The 20394-nt window shown below is 38.8% G+C and overlaps 1 protein-coding gene across 1 annotated transcript in view; it reads right to left on the bottom strand.

The window, feature by feature from the left end:
• The window catches only part of eys (eyes shut homolog), a gene marked incomplete at both ends in the record, with an annotated part of 143311 nt that overhangs the window by 23216 nt on the left and 99701 nt on the right, over window positions 1-20394 (bottom strand). The window contains 3 exons of the mRNA XM_079168679.1: window positions 610-718; window positions 10291-10441; window positions 19248-19424. Coding sequence (XP_079024805.1) covers window positions 610-718; window positions 10291-10441; window positions 19248-19424 — 437 coding nt within the window. The remainder of the gene's footprint in view (window positions 1-609; window positions 719-10290; window positions 10442-19247; window positions 19425-20394) is intronic.

Here is a 20394-nt window from a genome sequence, read left to right as displayed (position 1 = left end):
GATTCTGAAAGCTGCTAAATAATCAGTTTTAGGCTGCTGTGAGATTTAAAAAATGCACCCATTTGATTAGATCTCATAGATTTATTACTCAAGCTAGAATTCAAGCTTTTCTTGTGATATTTATGAGTATTTCATATTTTGCAAGTACCTGAAGCTACACCGCCAACGTTTTCTGTCTGAACGGCCACTTAATTTACACTGAAAAGAACGATGTATATTGCAGGAGTGGGTCTAACCTCAAACTCACCCGATTCTGCAAACGTTAAACAAAAAATGTACTATATAAGTGAATATAGTGACAAAAATATTTCCCGGAATAAGGACTATCCATTAACTATGGGTCTACAAATAGGTCTAAAAATGTACTGACATTAATGAACAGAGCTGTGGTTCTGAGTGAAAACATAATACATTGAATACATTATATCTGATGTAATTCCTTTGACTTACTCACGGAATCTGAAGTCATGCATGACAAATGAACTAATATGTTAATATGCATGTGTATGCATGTATATGTATAAAAGGATGGCGATACCAATCACATGATTATGGGTTTGAAATGCAAATGTGAGAAGATGATTGTGACAAAGGGTTGATTTGACTGACCTCTGACACGGGGCGTGACACGGACTCCTCGAGACGCCGAGCTGTGCCATTATCTGCAGCTATTTCAATCATGCATGAGCCTCCTTGTTTTCCAACAGACATATTATATCTGTTGAGAGAGAGAGCAGAGGGAAACCATGATTTGTAATATCTGATACTCACAATAAATTCAGCAAAGCCTGAAAAACATTCTGATGGAGAAACAGACAGAACAGTCACAGCAATGAAGCTGCTAATGTGACCATTGAGACTATACTATAAAAATGGATGACTACGTATACATTACACACTATTGCCTGAGAAACTTTATGCACTGGTGGATACTGTTGGAGGCAATGGTGCGTTTGTATCCCACGCCACAGCCCAAAACCCAAAACCCAGGAGAGACAACAAAAACAGAGAATGGCTTCCACAGCTGGATTTAAATAATAAGTTTGGAAATAAGTTTTTGCTCAGTGTTGCGGTGATAATTCTTTACGTTTTTGTGTTCCTCAGCAGATAAAAAATTCACATTATAATGCCTGTAAATACACTACAAACAAATCATAGATTGGTATAACCAGTTATGCTACATGCATTACTATTTCAAATGTATGGAAAATACAATAATATTAATACAAATGAAAGAAATCAGCCTGCAAAACATTATCATGAGTGAGAGTGCTCATTATGTCATTCAGGATTAATTGATGATAATAAAAATGAGGGCACAAACTAGATATACATTATAAACCTAATGAGTAGGAGGACAATTTTATCATTTGACCCTCTGTGTCTCTCTGGGGAAATATACAATTGCTCTAGTCATTAATGTTGCAGCCATAATGTTAAGTAGCTGGTCTACTTGTGTCATATTCCAGCTTTTGCAAAGTCAAGCGATTGCCTCTTTCTAATTCATCATTGGCTTTATACGCGCATTATACAACAGCAGCCTCTTTACAGGGCTGCACATTGTGCAAAAGATTGTATACTCTCTGCCACGCGCATGAACACAATTGAAAACTACATGATGCACTTTTGTTCCATAGATTCCTTATTGTTTGCCTGTGAACATGTGTTACCGGTAAATCTGATTCTGTTAAATCTTTTCATCCATTTTTTTCCCGATTGTACCACTGTTGATGAGACAAAACCCTCAAATGTCTGCTTTAATGGCCAGATGGAAACAATCAGGGCAATCGCCTTCCTGCTAATTAGAAAAAGCCTTCCAGGACGCCTTCCTGAGGCAATCACACGCATGCAACTTAGGAAGGACTAAGCACAGGTACTGTATGGAAATCACGCAAACACACACACAAAAAGAAAATGAAGGCACATTTCAGACTGTAAATAGAATGCAACCTACAGTAACGTTCAGAGAAAATGCCTATCATCATCTTCGGGGTGCCTTTTGTGTTTCTTAGGTCATTCTCCCATTCTCAGTGAGCGATTTCAGAAAACTACATTGCCTCAACGTGACAAGAATATAACAAGATCCTAAAGAAAGAACTGAAATGATCCAAAATTCCAATCCTTGTCTTTGTGACTGTTAGCGAGGCAGGAAACCTCACAACGTTGTTACTAAATCTCCCTCTTGCTGAGGGCATTTGAGGCATATTTTGGTGCTTAGTACAGTAGCTTTTTATTTGGCCTGCTAATGCTGCAAAGATTGTCCCTACGAGACACAGAGAGCATGCATACCAAGCAAATTGGATGATGTTACTTGATGAGCTCTCGTGAGCAAATTGAATGCTCCACCGGGCTAATTTACATTCGTCTTGCTCTAAGGCAAAGATGACTATTTATAAAGATGACTATGACTACTTAACTTGGTATAGTAGCTAGATAGCTAGAATGTGTCCCACGGCCCAAAATTATCATCATCATCATCACCACCACACACACACACACACACACACACACACACACAGACATACAAACACAAAACCACAATAGACTATATCTCACAAACAAACACAGGAGTGAATCAGAAGAAAAAGAGGCTGGGGTTTGTCTAACTCAGAGATGAAACACTATGTAATTTTATATTGGGCTCCCTGTGCACCATTCAGTGCCGGGTCTCGTAGGACCAACAACAGCAAATTCCCAACTTGAGGTAAACAAACATAGACGTATGAATATTTCATTTTCTGCAAACACACAAAACCACAATATGGCTGTGATCATTTTTACTTACTCAATCATCATTTATGCATTCCTTCATCTGGCTAATGCTCTAATCAGAAGTGATTTGTCATCTCTAACATCCTCATTTAGACTGTGTCTGGTGTGTGACTAATTCAGAGCAACTGCACTGTTGCAACTTTCACCAGGAGGATCACCACTGAAATATTACCTGCAACGTTAAGGGACCTGGCAAATATTTTCAGCACAGCACCTTTACACAGAGGTATTTGTTAAACCTGATGGTAGGTGTGCGTCTTTACTATCCTATCTGAACGTGCCTCCTTCACAGTCCCCTGAAGAAAATAACAATGAGGGAGGGATCATCATTAAAATATTACTATTGCATAAAACATCTAAAAGGTATTGGCAACAGATGGCAGTAAAACATCATGCACCGTGCTGGTGCCCTTGCAACAGTTTTCACTGGCTGATAGGCAAGATGCATTTTTCTTTTTTTTAAATGGCTTAATTATTCAAATCTTATTCCAGATTCTTACAAAAAGCAAATGATAATGTGGTGAATTTATAATTTGCAGGCAAATTTAGTGATCTGGAGTCAAGACTCTATTAGTTCTATCACTAGAGACTATGCTCAGTAGTGTTTTCTACCTGGGAGCACGTACAATGTAAATGGGTCACTCAGATTACATATATAAGGAAGATGTACCCTACCACCTGTTAGTTTGATATTCTTCTTAGCACAATATGCAGCACAGTTATACACCAGATATGAAGGGAAAGAGAGAGAACCCCCCCCCCACCCCCATATGCTTAATAATCATGTATTATCATCACACCACTGCGTCTGCTGCACAAGATGTCAGGAGGGATCGGTTTGTTGGTTTTTCCTTAAGTGCAACAAGCCCTGTATCGGACAATAATCTAAACCTACATTGACTGTAATGCCTGCTCTGGCTCGGTGACTTCCTCACACGCAGCACTGCAGCATTTGCTGCATAATTTCTGCTGTGACTGGCAAGCCTCAATTAATTTGTGTGGCCTGTGTTCCATCATTATATCGCTCGCAATACAATTAGACAGCACACCAGCAAGCCTCTTGGCATTGTGGCTTCACAAAAGAAATTCCAAGTGAGCAGGCAGCCCTGCTGGTTGCTTCTTCAATGCATATTTCATGGGACTACTTGTCAATACAACACTGACTGCTGTCTGATTGATAAACGTACGCTGCCTGAGATTTGGACAGTGTCAACGGGACGTGGATTTAAAAACAAAATGCTCAATATTAAGAACCTTCTTTTCACTCAGTTGCACATAATGGCACTTCCCCAAAATGAATGTTGTTTTCTCATTACTCTTTCAGCGAATAATACCCAGTGGGAAAGTTCTGTCCGTTGTTATTGTGTAGTTCAGAAAAAAGTAATCAATGGTTACTAATTACTTTTCCAAATTGCAAAGGGATTACTATACCCATTACTTAAATGACCACTAATTACAGCGGCGGTTATTTTACCTATAAGCCTGTACACATGCTCACATGTGTACCAAAATGCAGAGTAGATGGATAGACACAGCTGTTCTTTATTAGAATGCATGTTATTGGTTGAAGTGACAGGAGGTGAACAGATGTTTCTAACCTGAACACAACATGAACTCATAGCGTGTGTCTTAAGTTTCTTTGACGTTCATTCATAGAGGTGAAGACTGAAAATTCCTACTACTTCTCACAGCACTTTATTGTTTTCGTTCTCTTACAGCAGCTGTTGCTAGGCAACATTTGACACCTACATATGCATTATTACATCAAAACAATGATCAATAGTTAGTGAATGGACTATTAAATAATACTTAACAATCAAATTTAAACAAAGTGATTAAAGTAATTATTCTAGAGTGAAAACTTGTCACAAGGAGTGATACACCTGTAATACACATTTGAGTAATGTAAAGCAGACTTTAAAGTAAAGCTTTTTAAAGTCTGAGAACATAACGGTGATGATGCAAGCCGGGTTATCTCAGATTGCTCTACAACCCTCAAAATCCCAACTAAAAGCCAGTGATACACGGGGGTAAAGTTGACAGATGTGGGCAAGACGAGTCTCCAACAAAAGTTGCTATTAGGTTCCATAATATAAATTGTAGGATCCAGTGTTTTTGGAGATTGACCTTTAGGGAATAGAAATCAGGACATCTCAGGTTCCGTCGGCTTTCTGTAAATGAATAATAACTAGTGCAGGGCAAGTTGAAAACATGTCTGTTCAGAATGGGCCACATGCTTGGCCTGTGGTGTTGCTGCTTGCAGCTTTCTCGAGAAATGCTCATACAAACAACTTCACACTCAATACGGCACTTCCTTTGATCCTCAGCAATACTCCTGCCATGACATAGTTGTGTCACACACCAGTGAAACAGGCCTACAGTCCGGTTCACAGGACAAAACATCAGACTTGGCGGTAGGCAAGGTAGACAACCTTGGCCTGGGGCCCCTGACTAAAAGTGTCCCAAACAGCAATAGATTTGTCAGGATGTTGAGATATGAAAGATATTTAATTATTTTACTATTCAAACTAATTGTACATTGAAATAACTACTAACTGTGTACTTCTACTTCAGAGGAAAATATAGTCGTGCTACATTTACCTGACAGAGAAATGTTACTGGTTTACGCCCACTAATTTTGAAGTAGATCTGAGGAATGTTTCTCGAGATATGCAAGGGACAAACAGAAAGATAAACAGACAGAGATTATATGCTTTATAGTTAGATTACGTTAAATAATGCTAGGTCTTTACAGTGTACTTACAAAATAAAATAATCACACAACAAATTTCTCACTATGAAAAACATGTATTTTTTCATTTATCACTGCAGTGTACTTTTGTTGATAACGGGTGATGGTGCAGGGGATTTTTGGTTGGAGTGAGAGCATTTTTAATGAATTTACCACACATAAGATTGGCAAGTCGCAATTAAGTCTGAATTAAACTGAAAAAGACATGCAACAAAAGTCCATCTAATCACCAAATAAGCATACAGGCAAGGTATTTTAGTGCTTTTACTTTCTGTGATCAAGCATTACAATGACATTTTCAACAGCATCCAACAAAGAAGTTCAGAAAACTGTGAGAAATGTGCAGATGTAAAGTCAGAGGTTTTTTTTATTTTTACAGGAATAATATGATGGTCTATAAAGACATCGACATGAACATCAAAACCCATGAGTTTCTAGACACAGAATGAAAAAAGTTAAAAATCGCAAAAAAAGAAAAGAAAACTCCTCGTAAGTCAGAGCCATGCTTGAGATACTACTCCCATTCCTCTGACTGCAGGAAAAAAAGTGCATACATTTGAATAATCATTTCTGCCTGGGACTCTGCGTTCACCTGTGACAAGGGAAGAAATGTGATGCCGCAGAATTCTATGTGTCATCCTCGTTGATCTTTGACTGTGTGAGAAAGAAAATGACTCCAACTGTGAATTCTAAGCACAATGGGATTCAACCAATAATGTGCACACACTCGCAAATGACCGAGGGAGCTTTAGGAGTCTGCCACTCTCAAACTTTAATCGTAGTAGAATCAGCACAGGGCACTTCGGGAGTGGCCTTTTGTCTTTGCTATAACAGTCTATAATGGAGTGCTACACATCGGTTGTAGATTTAACTGTAAAAACATCAAATCTTATATTTCCAGAAACAGAAAACTTAGTTGCTATGTTATGTTTTGAGTGTTTCACATCTACTATCAATCTGCATGTCCATTATGCATTTTCACTGGAAAAAACAATGCACCGTAGCACCATTACATTCAGAAAATCTACATAACTATTGATAGTGCGCCTGAATAAATATAAGCTTCAATATGCCACTTCCTTTGTTTCTACACGGACTGCAGTCAAATGCAAGCTCTTCTCTGCTCATTTTCAAGAAAGTTGTACCCTGTATGTTTCACGTATATGGCAGTTGGTATGGATTGTTCTGATCATTTTACAGCAATCTTGCTCTACATAAGCTGCTCTACAAAAGGAAAATGTGATGCATTCATTTATGTTTACTGTCAGAACTGGCTGATAAACTCTTGATTAAATATTCACAATGTCTTTCATCTCTTTGTTGGTGATGATTAGCGAGATGGAGTGGTGTAAAACCGTTGAACAGCTCTCCTCTGTGGCTCAGAGAGAACTGGGAATAGAATCAAAAAAGCCGGAAATTCCTTCACAGGGTTTCATGCTGATGTTTGGAATATACTGTATATATTTTTTATTTATTCAGCATATTACCTAAATTGCATTGATACTGGAGCGGACACAATGTCGAGCTAAAACATTTAATTAAGCTGCAGCCACAGCTGTGTAGACCACCCACAAGAGGGCTTTTAATGCAATTTAAAATAACTCTCCACACTGTTTCATACTTATCCTTGTAACTACGAGAAATTATACCATAATGAACACACCAGTGCATTGAAGCTGAGCATGGGAAAACATCAAGAAAGTGAACTGCTTATTTTTATAGTACAGTGCAACGGTGAGCAGAGGTGTCATACCACGTCTTCCTGTCAACAATGGATGCCACCAACAATTGGTGCAAAAATGAAAGCAAAAGGCAAATACTTTCCCCTGTCTACTGTCATCAGAACGGTGCTCGAGATGACAATAAGATTGGTGGGTTGAAAATTAGAGTGTGTGTGTGAGATGTGGAAAAGGCGAAAAATTTGAAAAAAAGATGGTGTTGAGTCTGTGTCAGGCAATTAGCAATTTCCCCATTTGGTCATTGCAGCTTGGATTATTTTCAGTTAAATACAACTACTGCCCCACGCTGCATATATGCTGACTGCAAGTTCAAGCAGCTGTGTTCAGTGTTGCCAACCATCATACAGGAAAGAAGGTATTTACTGCTCAAACAAGACTAGATGATGTCATGCACTCATTTGCATATGAATAAAATTGCTGAACCGATCAAGAATAAATAGAGGCAGAGCTCAGCAGCAGGCCCTCTCTCATTTCTCCCACTAGCTTACACAGGCTGTAAGCCAGTGTATGGAGACAGAGGATAAGCTGTGCATGGGAAAGCATTGTGATCAGACCTATTTGGATGAGACAAGCAAGTAGTGCAAATGCATGTGGATCAGGTTTAACATTTGGTACCAAATTTGTTGCCAAATGCTTAGGAGTCAACTGTTTTCCGAACTACAACTGGAATCCAAAAGAGTAGCAACATTTGCTGCTTGTGGCTTTAAATAAAAAAGATGTTCTTGTGACTTTAAATAAATGATTTTACCCGGGGATATGTCTAAATAAATTTGCTAAATCTAGTGAGAAGAGTGGGAAGTTAACAGAGGTCCTTGCTTTTTATTATAACGTGATCTAACTAAGCTGCAACCATCTGACTCCAGTTGTATTTCTGCTGTGCTGTTTATGCACTGTGCACATGCATATAACATAAAGGCATTTAGATACGTGTTGGTTGTGTGTCTAAGCTGGGATCTTTTGAAATGCTAGAAGATCACTATTAGTTGGATACATTGATTCTGATATGGACAATTTATATGTATTGCTTTGACAAGCAAAATGTTAAATTACTCTCAGCGAAGGCAGCATTCTATACAAGAATTGACTATATTCTCAAATTGTATTACTTATTTTGTCATTGTTTAAATAAGTTTAAATCCAAGCTTTCTAATAGAACTAGTTTTTTTTTAAATGGTACCATAAATTAATATTTAATAATTGTACTGCTGAATATAATTTAAAGTCATTTGAATGCTGTGTTGAAGTGTGCAGGTTTTATTCAATTGTAATAGTCATGGATCCATTGGTGGGGTCATTGATCCAGGTATTGCACTATATGCAATGCAAGCCATACTAGATCATGACAATTTTCAAATAAGTATAAGAAAACGACTGGGTCATTCAGAAGGTGTACAGTTTGTGTATGCAGTCAAGACTATCGGATCTCAGCCACTTACGGTAAACACCCTGCTACCAAATGCTGAAATGGCCAATTTCCACAGCAGACTGAATATCAAAGGTTAATGATCCTAATCTCTCTGTGAACGATCTGCAAGAGATCTACCATGGATGGTAACAGATATTTTGCCCATTTTTGCATGGTCAAAAATAAAACTGGAGAGTTAGGTGATATATATATATATATATATATATATATATATATATATTCACAGTCTGATATATCGTGAGCCACATTTGTATGTAGCATAAAACTATTTGCTCGTGCTGACTTTAAGAAGGCAGAAAAAATGCTTATTTATGATGAGGTCAATGTAAAGGTGGTAAGTTCTACTATTGAAACTCAAATACATTACACACAATGGAATAAAAGCAACAAGCTCTATCTCAAGGTTTATGTTCAAAATATTGAAATACGTTTTAGAAAAGTGACTGCTATTTCTGCGTATCATTTTCTTAAGGAAACAGCCATTTGTGCCGACACACTGGACTGTTTTCTTTGTTTGTGTGACTTCAGGTCAGGGACTGCACTATTCTGGAGGTCAGTGACGTACTCAGGCTGTCTGAGGGGCAGCGGTGCAAAATAAAAAAAGGGCACCAGCTGCACGTGGTGGGGCACCAGCATGCAGAAACTAAACGAGAGAGCACTTAATCACGTTTTTTTCCCACTTGAAGTGTATCCCACCCCCCACCCCCCCATTGCCAGAGGTGCAGAAGGAACCAGGGCATTACAGTTGGGAAATGTCTGATGTAGTGAGCTTTCATTGCACTTCTGTATTACCATAGAATCAATGCTCTGATCAAGACTGATGATGAGAGCTACTGGACGGACAAGCTTTCACAGGGTTTTTATCAAAGACACCATGACATGTAACCTTGTTTTGAGATCCCATTGAACATTGTCAAAGCAGGAAGCACTGAGCACTGCACACATTTTTCAAGTATTTAACTCAGTGAATGTGCACACTATGCACATTGTGTGTACCTTTCAGGCAGATGCTTTTAGCACCCAGCTTTCAGAAGGCAACAATACTTTTTGCACCCAAAAATGATGGGATCATATCAGATAGTGTACCCGTATATGTAGCCTACTGGCTATGTATATTTTTCCTTAATCTAATAAAGTAGTTTTGTTGCTTAAACCTCAACAAATTCCAGACTGAAAAGCAGAAAGCCTAGCTCCAGTTTTTTTTAAATTTAAACATTTTTGTTCATGCTTTTTTAATTCTAGTTTTTAGGTTTTTGAAGATTCCCTTGAATTCTTTTTTTCTTTTAACAACAGAAGTTATGAACTTATAGTTTCACATTTTACAAAATGTCATGGTTTTTGGGAGATTTGATTGGTATGGTGTAGAGGTCCACCATATAAATCTGGAATTGATATCATCTGCCCAAAACACTTCTTTACAGTGACAAATACTTAATTTACACTTTGTACTTCTATGAAAACAAGGCTAAAAGTAAAAATCATGGGTAAAAACATAGATATCATGTTTAAAACTGATCACTAAAAGTAATTTTAAGACAATGATAATGACTTTGCCAATACAATATTACGGATTAGAAAGGAAAGTAGGAGACATATCATACCGTATTGTGATTGCCGTCCATCTGTTGTTATTGATGTTCTGGTCTGCAGCCACATTCAAAACATGACTGCCACCACATCCAAGTTTAGCAACAGGGATTCCATCTTCAAGGAACACATGAAGGAACTGATCCCCAAAGTTCTGCTGCTGAGCTGAAATGGTAAGAAAATTGTTTGATGATGAGTCTCTGTTTCCGTAGTGCCAAATTCAATACATTGTTAACTAAAATATAAAATTACTTTTAAGATACTGAATAGAGAAAATGAGTCCCCTTGGTGTGTGTGAAATTAAATATAAACTGTTTCAACAAGATGATGATGGAGGAAGATAAAACTGTTTGACATGAGCATAGTGGTAAGTAACTATATTATGCTCAGGGTAAATCCCAATCCATCTGTCCCACTATGCAGGTGCTATATTGTAATACAATGAGCAAGTGTAACTCAAAGCAACCTAGACATACCCAGCTAGTACCTGATTAATATCAGTGTGTTGACCACAAGGCCATACTTGTTGTGATCAATAAAATGAAAACCAAGAGGGAGGTTCCCTGACTGCCAACAAATGACATTGCACAGCAATAGGGTATGCCTTCGCTAAGACAGGAGTTTACGAAGACCCTATTCACATTGTTGTTTACTTCACAAAATACTCTAGTAGACAAACAGCGAACAGAGACTGCAAGGCTTCCTCACTATAAGAATAATTCATAACACTGAACTGCCCCAGACTATAAATCTCGATGGTCTAAGACAGGTTCTGTCTGCATGCAACAACCCTCTACTTTTTAATTAAAACATTCAACTTGGATCCATCACACCACCTGTGCAAACTGGGATGATGGACCACAAAGCAACCTTTGGACCTCAGTGTCAGACAGTCCTTTATGCACCAACCTGGTCCTCTCAGAATCCAAGCTACAAGAAGCTATCTTCGTCTGATAAAGCACTGACTGTGATAATGGTTCACAGCACAATGCACCAGGACTGCACCAGTAAATCATCTCTGGGCACCACAGTTGCCATCATGCTGTCTGGGGCTACTAACAAGCGACAAACTTCGAGGCTGAAAAATGAAGCCAACGCTGAAGTGCCAAAAACTGCAGTTCCTCGAATGGCCATTTGATGCTGGATCCAAAAGCAAGTTAATCCCCATAGAGCCCTGTACAACAGGCATCCTGCTGGCCTATGTGGAAGCATTAGATGATGGGCTGTTTTCAACGGGATATAAGGAACTGTAATGTCCATGAAACTCCTGGATGGACCGTGCAATTCAACAATGACTCTTTTCTTTATACCAATCTGACAGAACAGGTCTGATCCTGCCTGGCTACCACGAGGATGGTCACCAGGTGCTGCTTGTGATGTTGCATTATTAGATATGCCACTTCTCAGACTCCAGTAGAATATGTCACAGATTGCACAGTCTCTTGCAAGTGAGACAGTGTAGAGGGGGAGCAACAGACAGCCGCATCATTAATCCTTTCACAAGGGCTACAGGGGTCTTCAAGGAGGGAGGCATAGAGAGAGGGTGCACACCAGTCCCTCACCTCTGTCTAAGAAGACATGAGAAGACACGCAACATAAGAGTGCTATGTAAGGGAGACAGAGATAATAGAGAGAGCTTGCAAAACATGGTTGTAGATCAGAAGACATAACAGAAATACTGTACTGTTAAAGACACTTAAAATGTTTCAGGGGTTTTCAGTAAGACACATTTCACAGCTGGATTAGAGACATTGACAGGGAGCCAAAAATCCAGCGAGAGCTACCGAGTAGGAGCAACAATTGCATGATTGACCCCTTGGATTGATAGTGATAATTGAGCCAGGATTCTGTGAGGGTGTGTGTAGCTCGCTGGGCTTGGACACTGGTGTGTGGGCTGCAGAGACAGCCTCCACAGTGTGTGTGTGTGTGTGTGTGTGCCATCTCTCATGAAGTAATGGCTTGGATGGAGGATTTGGACACTACAGGAAAACGGCGCAAAAGCTGTGCTTGTTGTTTCAAGGCTGCATTGCAGCCGACATGAAAGCTCTAAACAATTCCTCCAGGGCAAGAAGGGCAACCAGAAAATCCCTGTCTCTTTGTCAGAGGGAGGCTATGCTTAGCTTAATATGCTGCACTGTGATAATGCATTTTCTAAGCCGACTTGGAGGTCTTCCCTGTCCTACGACTCAACAGGGATGCACTTTATGGAGCCATATTACTAACCGCTGTTGCCGAATGGACCACAGGAGAAATTATCTTGCTCAGACAATCCACTGTTTCCTTACGCTTATTCTGTGGAAGGGAAGGACTTCTACTGTCACAAAACAGCAGCAGCAGGGAGAAAGAAGGTACTCTTTCTGTGGCTGTGGAGTAAAAATATATATTTTTTTAAGTTTCTTTTTTTTTCCTGCAGCATTTAGTTAGATTACATACTTGAAGGGACAAGTAAAGGTTGACTTTGTGTGTGAAGTTCCCCGGGGACCAATTTCTGGTCTCCTGCTTTTCAGCTCAAATATGCTGCCAGCAGGTCATCATATCATCCAGAAACACATTTGTTATCATAGTAATACAATTAAAAGACATAAACATGGATGTGCAACATGTCCCTGAGACCGAACAACTACACAAAGATACCTTTTATTGATGTGAAACCGCAGCGGTGTGAAACAAGTTCAAAGACCTCAATGTAATGCTGAGTCATGTTTGCAACACTACCAAAACGGTTCTATTATATAGACATTACATGAGAGGGTTCTTGTCAAAGGCAGATGAACAAAAAAAAAATGCCGGTTAAAAATGCAAGACAGTAAGCTGATTCCAGTTTGTTAAAAATGCCTTAACAAGAAAGACACAATTTGATCACAGCTCACGGTCCTAAGATCTCTGAATTTGTTTCCTGTTCATTTTCGAACTGGTTATAAAATGTAACCTCTTGCCTCACAGTACATCACCGACATGTGTGTCATCATTAGGACATTAAGCTTTTATCTGTTTCAGCCCCCTTGTTTTTCACAAGGGTTATTAGAAGCTGACAAATCTGCTTATAGTTTTGCTTCTGCCTGCTGGAATTCTCCAACAAAGCATTAAATACGCTCGATGGTTTAAATCATATTAAAAAAAACGTTCATTCAATTTCCCATACATTGATGGGCCTTGATTTTGTAATTGCTGTTTTTAATATAAAAATATGGTGTTGTACTGGACTATATTATATTGAAAGGTGTTTCTAATCTTTTGCCCTGCTTATTAACATATATACATGCATACATGCATACGGGGGAAGAATATTAGAAACACCTCTCAGTATAATGAAGTCCAGCACAACATCATCACTAAATGTTCTGATGCAAGTTTCCTGTGTGAACATCATAATGAAGTTTCTTTTTTTCAAGTATCTGTGCTTTGGTATTTTAAGATGTACTGTGTTGGTTACAGATGTAACTACTTCTTATGTTTCTGCTAGGTACACAGGGATTTGTCACATTTTGAAACCCTGTATTTGACTGGTAAATATGGTACTTTATGATGGCACGAGAAGGGGCTGTTGAAAATCTCTAATATTTAGTTTGAGTCTTTAGTTTGTGGCATGTAATGAGGACATCTGGTGATTCCTGCGTATTCAAAGAATACAAAGCTTTATATACCAACCTTGACTTCCTGTCTCAAACTATTATTTTTGACACAATCATTCTTTTGTTTGTTGTATGCAAGATCACATTTTTCAGATGTGAGCAGAGCTTTTTCAGGAAAGCTTGAAAATATAATGACAACATGAATCAAATGTTGTGTTATACTGCAAACATAGTATGACCATTAGAGACTGTTTAATGCAGCGCACGCATTTATTGTGGTTGAGAGAAGGCACAACTTGAAATGTAACTCAAAGTAACAAAACAAGCAAAGAGGCGATGCTCAACATTTTCATTTGATGCTTATTTTCAATAAAGATGGATTATGACTCTCAAACAGGCCATGGGTCTCTTCAAGTTTTGTGTGATGTTTGGAATATAGCAGTTGCAAATTAAGTCACTTTAAACAAAATAATTAGTTTTGCGACTGCTGTGAACTATTATTTATATCATGACAAAGTTATATTTATTTTTGTTTATCTATTTTTATTAATTATTGCATGCAATTTCACAAATGTACAGGAATGTTAAACTAAACTGCAGGCAATTCTTTAACTGACCTAAAAGAAGCCAATATGTGTCTGGTACCTTATTGTATCTTCTTGTATTCTATTAATCAGAGCATGTTTGTGTGGGCAAATGACATGAAAAACATAATTATTCTTGCCATATAATCATCATTATTATTGCTACAGTGACTACAGATACATTTGAGACGTGAGAGTTAATGAATGCAGCGGCAAAGACAACGGAAATCACACACGGCAACTTCATTCTGCACCACTGAGTCTTTGTCACCTTTTCAAAGCAGTTGTTCCCACTAAGCACCATAAGTCATTTGTTGACAAATATTATTTATTTATCATAGATTTCAATGTTGCCCCCATCTTTTATTTTGCTATTTTTCTTCCGTAGGATATTGTTCCCTGTTGTCCCCATGGCCCTGTTACTCTACACCGAGCCTAACAGAGCGTTCGTCCTTTTGTCAGTGCCTGTCACCTGTTCTCCCTCATGCTCTCTCTCTCGCTCTCTCTCTCTCTCCCCCCCCCCCCCCCCCCCCCCCCACCTTCTTGTATTTCTCTTCTCGATCTGACAATTGAAGTCCAGAGGGAGACTTGCATGTTTGCTTCAGGGAGAGGTGTAAAGAAGGGAGCGGAGAATAAGGAGCAGGTCTGGCGAAGAGATTCTCTGCATCCCAATGTCTTTTGGTTCTCTTCTGATTAACTTTGTCTGTTTGATCTCTGGAGTTTTCTTTTCAGCTCCTCTGATGTGAAAAAGATGGTGCACTATGAGCCAGGAAGCTTTACTAGATAAAAGGCACTGTGCCCTCTATATATGCTTTCTGAACATTCATCTCTTTTCATGACGAGGCTCACAGTCTGCTCTCTGGCTTCCGTGTGCTGCTGCAGGGAAATATTGTAAATGTGGTTATGGAATAAAGAACAGAGTGGGTGTAATTGAACTGACCAACATCAAATTATGAATGTGTTCTTATTTCCTTTAGAGTTTACATGCAATCTTGTGAGTGAAGATGGATTATTTTTCAAGCTAATCTACAGAGTAAATCTGTGAAGGCTTAGACAAGCAGTGACTTAAGATCAACGCGACCAGATAATGGGTGGCAGTGGATATATGAGGCACCAATATGACAGGGCGGAGGTGAAGCGATTTTGCTAGCCCAGACATGAAGCACAATCTAATTCACTTGACACATATCACATCTGATAACTAACTTCAGGAATTTTTCCAATGTGAACTTCCTCTAGCTAGCTCCACTGAGACGCTCTTCATCTATCTCTGGTGAGTTACATTTACCCACCAAAATACAACTTTTAAATGCAGGAAAAATTACCTTTAACTTTTTCTTATTCTAAATAAATGTATGTATTAAATATCGTATCATTATGTTATACAAATATATTGATAATGCCCATGTCAGATTTGAAAAGCAAATCCATTTTCCCCTGTTTGCTATTGACTTACACTGCACACATGGGGATCTGAAAATTAATAATGAGAACACTGAGGGAACAACTTGCATTGTTAGAACACCAGTTCTTTGGTGTATTTCTAATGAATGCAAAGTCTTTCATATGAAGTGCATGGCTTTTGAAAATTGTAAAGGTATCTTCAATCAAGTATTGAAAAGCAGCTAGGAAGAAGAACATGCCTGAGAAATATACTGAGAGTTCCCTACAGCTGTGTTCTTTTTGTTCATGTAATGTGCTGGTTTTCCGAAAACACCCCAACGCAAATGTTAATTCAAGTACTGGGTAGTGTTTGAAAAGCTCTGCTTCTAAATTATTCGGCTGCTCTGTTCTCAAACCTATCATTTGACAGTTTCAAGTATTTCCAGAATAATGTCTCCTAAAATTTCCAAAACTAGAACCTCTAAATTAACCAAAAAATTATTTAACGGGCTAGTGCTGTTCCACAAACACACGCACACATGTGTGTGCGTGTGTTTGTGGAACAGTTATATTTGAGAGGAGAAATGCCAGTAAATTTAAATTTATATTGAAATACATCTAATTGGAAACATGTCACTTATCTTTAATTAAGCGCCTGTGTCAGAGAGGATACTGTTTGACTTAAAATTGATAGAACCACACCATGTGTATTTAAGGCTCAGCTGACTGACCTTTCAAGTGCACCAACCTCATATGAAGCACTAATTTAGAGCCCTATTAGGTTTTGAGAGATGGGTAATTAATAGCTCCTTAAATACAAAGATTTAAGTCTTTGGTGGGACACTAAGGCACTCAGCAGCCATCATGGGAGGCCAATGTCAGCTCAGAAAAGGAAAAGTCAAGCTATTATTACTCCAAGGAATGCAACTCTTTTACTGTTTTATGGCTAAAGTACAAATAAACGTTTGTTGTTGTTGTTGTTTTTTATTTTGCACACCATTGCTTACACTGTTGAATCCAGAAACTGGCGAGACAAGCTAATGTATGCTAAAAACGCAGATCAATTGTTAGAGAAAATTATATATCTAATGAGTTAAAATGACTTCCTTGTAATTGCACGCTGTGTCACTAACATCACATGTTCAGTTAAATACTGCAATGTTTAATTGGTCTGTAAATGTAAAGAGGCCACAAACCTGTAGACGGTGTCACAGATAAGGGGTTGATCAAGGTCACACCAGCAAGATGAATGTGGCGATGCCTGTTCCCGGTTTGTGAGGAATAAATCAACTGTGATCACCACACAATGCACGGTGGTTACAGTTCTGTTGGACTTGCACCTGACTTGCTGTGGTGTCACATGGGAAACAAGGATCAAGGTGGCTGCACTTTTTAGAGCGAGGAGCTGCAATTGCGGTCCGCCGAGACACACAGTTGGATATTTTTTTGGACTCATTAGAGGACCCGCAGAACCAGGCATTCATGTAGTGGCTTCACTTCTCAGCCGGCTGGTACTTAATATAGGGATACATACAGATGTATAATACACACAAAGCTGGATAAATGGAACAAATTTCTCGTGGCTCAGCTTTCTCAAGCCCTAAAAAATTACAGACTCCTCTCCTCCCAAAACAATGCTCTATTGTTAAGAGGGTCTACCCATTGGCCGCCAGGCCTACCTTTCCAAATCTCCTTCTGAAACAAAAGAGAGTTTGTATGTGTGTGTGCAGGTGTGGGAACAAAGAGGAGGCAAGAGGTAGATGTAGAATGCGGAGCTCACGGTTGGTGTAAAGGGTCAGTCCAATCCTCGGTCCCCATGTGAGCGACCAGCTCTTTCCTTCTTATGAGGATTCCTTTGTTCGCTTTCAGGTATTAGCTCAGATCATAAGCAGCGAGACAACAAAACAGCTGCTGTCCACAAAAGGCGAGGCTATCCGTAGTCCTTCACCGGAGCATTTTGTACTTCCCTTCTCTCCCACTCTCACATGATCTTTAGTTGTGGTTGAAAGCATTTTTGAAAAAGGATGAATAGCCATAGCTAAATAAACAGACCCAGGTGTATCTTAGGTGGCAGTCACGGGAGAAAACTGGCTAAATTATCCTTAAAAAACAAACATGTTTCAGTGCTTCCTTGCCTTTCTCCTGTAGCCTTGGAAACACAGTTCCCATCTTTGTGCCTCACAATTTGCTGCAACAACAATAGATGACTCATGGTGCCGGTGTCCCCAGGTGACTTTCTATCAGTCTACCAGTGATTTGTAATATTATTATTTGGCATCCATTGATATGTGCAAGTGTTTTATAATAAATATAAAGAAACACTACAAGCAGTTGCTCCACTCTTTTTCTCATCCTTTGTGTAATCATCCTCTACATTGTGTTATCAAACTTCAGATTTCAGATTTCATTCAGTGTTTTCTTTTTTTCTTCTTCCTCCTGCCTTTTCGACGGCACAATAACTGTTGCCAAGCTCTTTATTTTATTTTTAACTGTTGCCAAGCATCCATCTTGCTAGCACCCAGAAACAGCATCGTATTTTCAATATAATCAGAGGCTGATGACAAGGCCCAGACTGATGTATCATCTCTACATTATTAGTGATCCAAAAACAGAAGAGGTTGAGCGAAATAATAACAGTGTTAACAAGCATAACAGTAACAATAGGGGAAGGAAATGTCCCTTATTTATAGCATGTCCAGACAGCATAATGACGCGTAGACTTTTATTTTGAGGGGTTTACATCACAACAGAAATAATATTTGTACTCGATATGACGTCTGCTCAGTTTGTTGAAACAACATTTATCCACAGAAATCATTAAATATCATAGAACATAGTTTGGCGTTTCAATTTATTTCCTTGTCAAGCGTTAGATGAGAACATTAAAACTATTTTCGAGTTTGAGTGTGGTAACGATCTTCTCATTTAAGATCTTGCTTGGTCCATTAGTAGCCGGTATTGAATCAAAGAGCATTTACAGTTTGTCAATACTCACACTAATACCTGGATTACTGTCAATAAATTGCATGAATGTGATCTTTTTTTTTTGTTTCCTTACTTTGTAAATGTACGCACTCTAGAGAGGAATTAGATTGGATAAGACTAGTTTGGACTTTAATAATAATGATAATAATGAAAAACACTACAGCTTTTATAGAGTACCCTGTATACCTCTAATATAGCAGATACCGATCCAAATGGACATTTATCCCTCATACACGGCACAGCAGCATCATGTCAGCCACTAAAACCATCATCATAAGAGATGATGGTTTGCATTGTAGGCAATAAAAATCATCCTTATGACACAAGGACACACGCAACAAAAAATACGTATGTAAAGGTAACAAAATGGATATACTAATACAAATGTGACTTTTCACAGCATTGCGGTACTTTTCAATGTGTGCTTTATAAAAAAACTGTACTCACTGTAGAGGATGGTGCCCTGTGTAGATCTTGTTTTCACTGTCAAATAGAGAATAACAGTGGTGTCCTTGACAGTAGCAGGGAGATTATTACTGGTGCCAGAAAGCTGGAGAATGGATGAGAAGGGCAGCAGCTCCAAATAAGATGTGCCATCGAATGAGGGTATATATACTGTAGTATCTACAAAGAAAAAAAAAATACAAATTGATGAAATGCATTTAAATAGAGCGAGACAATCTTAATATCCCTTAATAAAAAATACATAATTAGGCTTGGGATGACATATCGAGTAAACGCAATGCCCTACAGTGCTTTTGTTAGTCAACAAAAGAGCAAGAATTGGCTGGCGTGTGCCTTTGCAGCACTGATAGCGTGACTGTGAGCAGAGTCAGCAGGGCCCTGTCAGTTATTTCCCACTGGATGAAAAAGGGGTACGACTTTAAGGAGAGGTGGCGGAGGTACCCGCTCAGGTCATCAACTCCACAAGCCAATGATGATCTGCTGGCTTTTACAAAAAAGGACACTGTACACCTCGTGGACGGCTTGCTGTTCAGGTGCATGGCAGTCGATTCAAAATAGGCCACCCCGGCGTCAGCTCAGGGGATTCTACTTTCAGAGTCCAGCTCTCAAAGAAAACTGCAGTTTATCCTCAGCTGAGAACTCATAACATATACTATGTGTAGGGTTACAAAAACATGTTTTCTGTTGTAACAGAAATATGAATATCCTTTCGTAACTCATGTGTTCATTCTTGTTGGTGCTTTGATGTTGGATCAAATGGATTTTTTAAGCAGACCTGGTGAATGACTGACAGCTTTAAGAACAGAAAGTACAAGAAAAGCAATTTAAAGAACACAGAGACATTTGATTTAGATGAAACGTTCAGTAAGCAATGGTCTTAAAGTTCAAGGTTTCCCCTGATTGGCTTAAAAGTGGCAATGGAAGAGAAATACATGTTCAATCAGTTTTAAAGATTATTCAAGTAATGTGGTTTTGGATGTTAACACATGTAAATGTCACAAGTCAGTGAATAGGTTCATAAACGATTATGAGGAATCAGGTTTATTTAAATATGGGCTGGTGACACCTGTTTTTTTGGCAGTTGTACAAACTCAAATTTGGAGACTGTCACACTGTGTTGATCAAGATT

This window comes from Pholis gunnellus (assembly GCF_910591455.1).
Source record: "Pholis gunnellus genome assembly, chromosome: 11".
In the NCBI taxonomy this organism is placed as follows: Eukaryota; Metazoa; Chordata; class Actinopteri; order Perciformes; family Pholidae; genus Pholis; species Pholis gunnellus.
The sequence above is the reverse complement of the archived record's forward strand: the minus strand, read 5'-3'. Positions and strand labels throughout refer to the sequence as shown.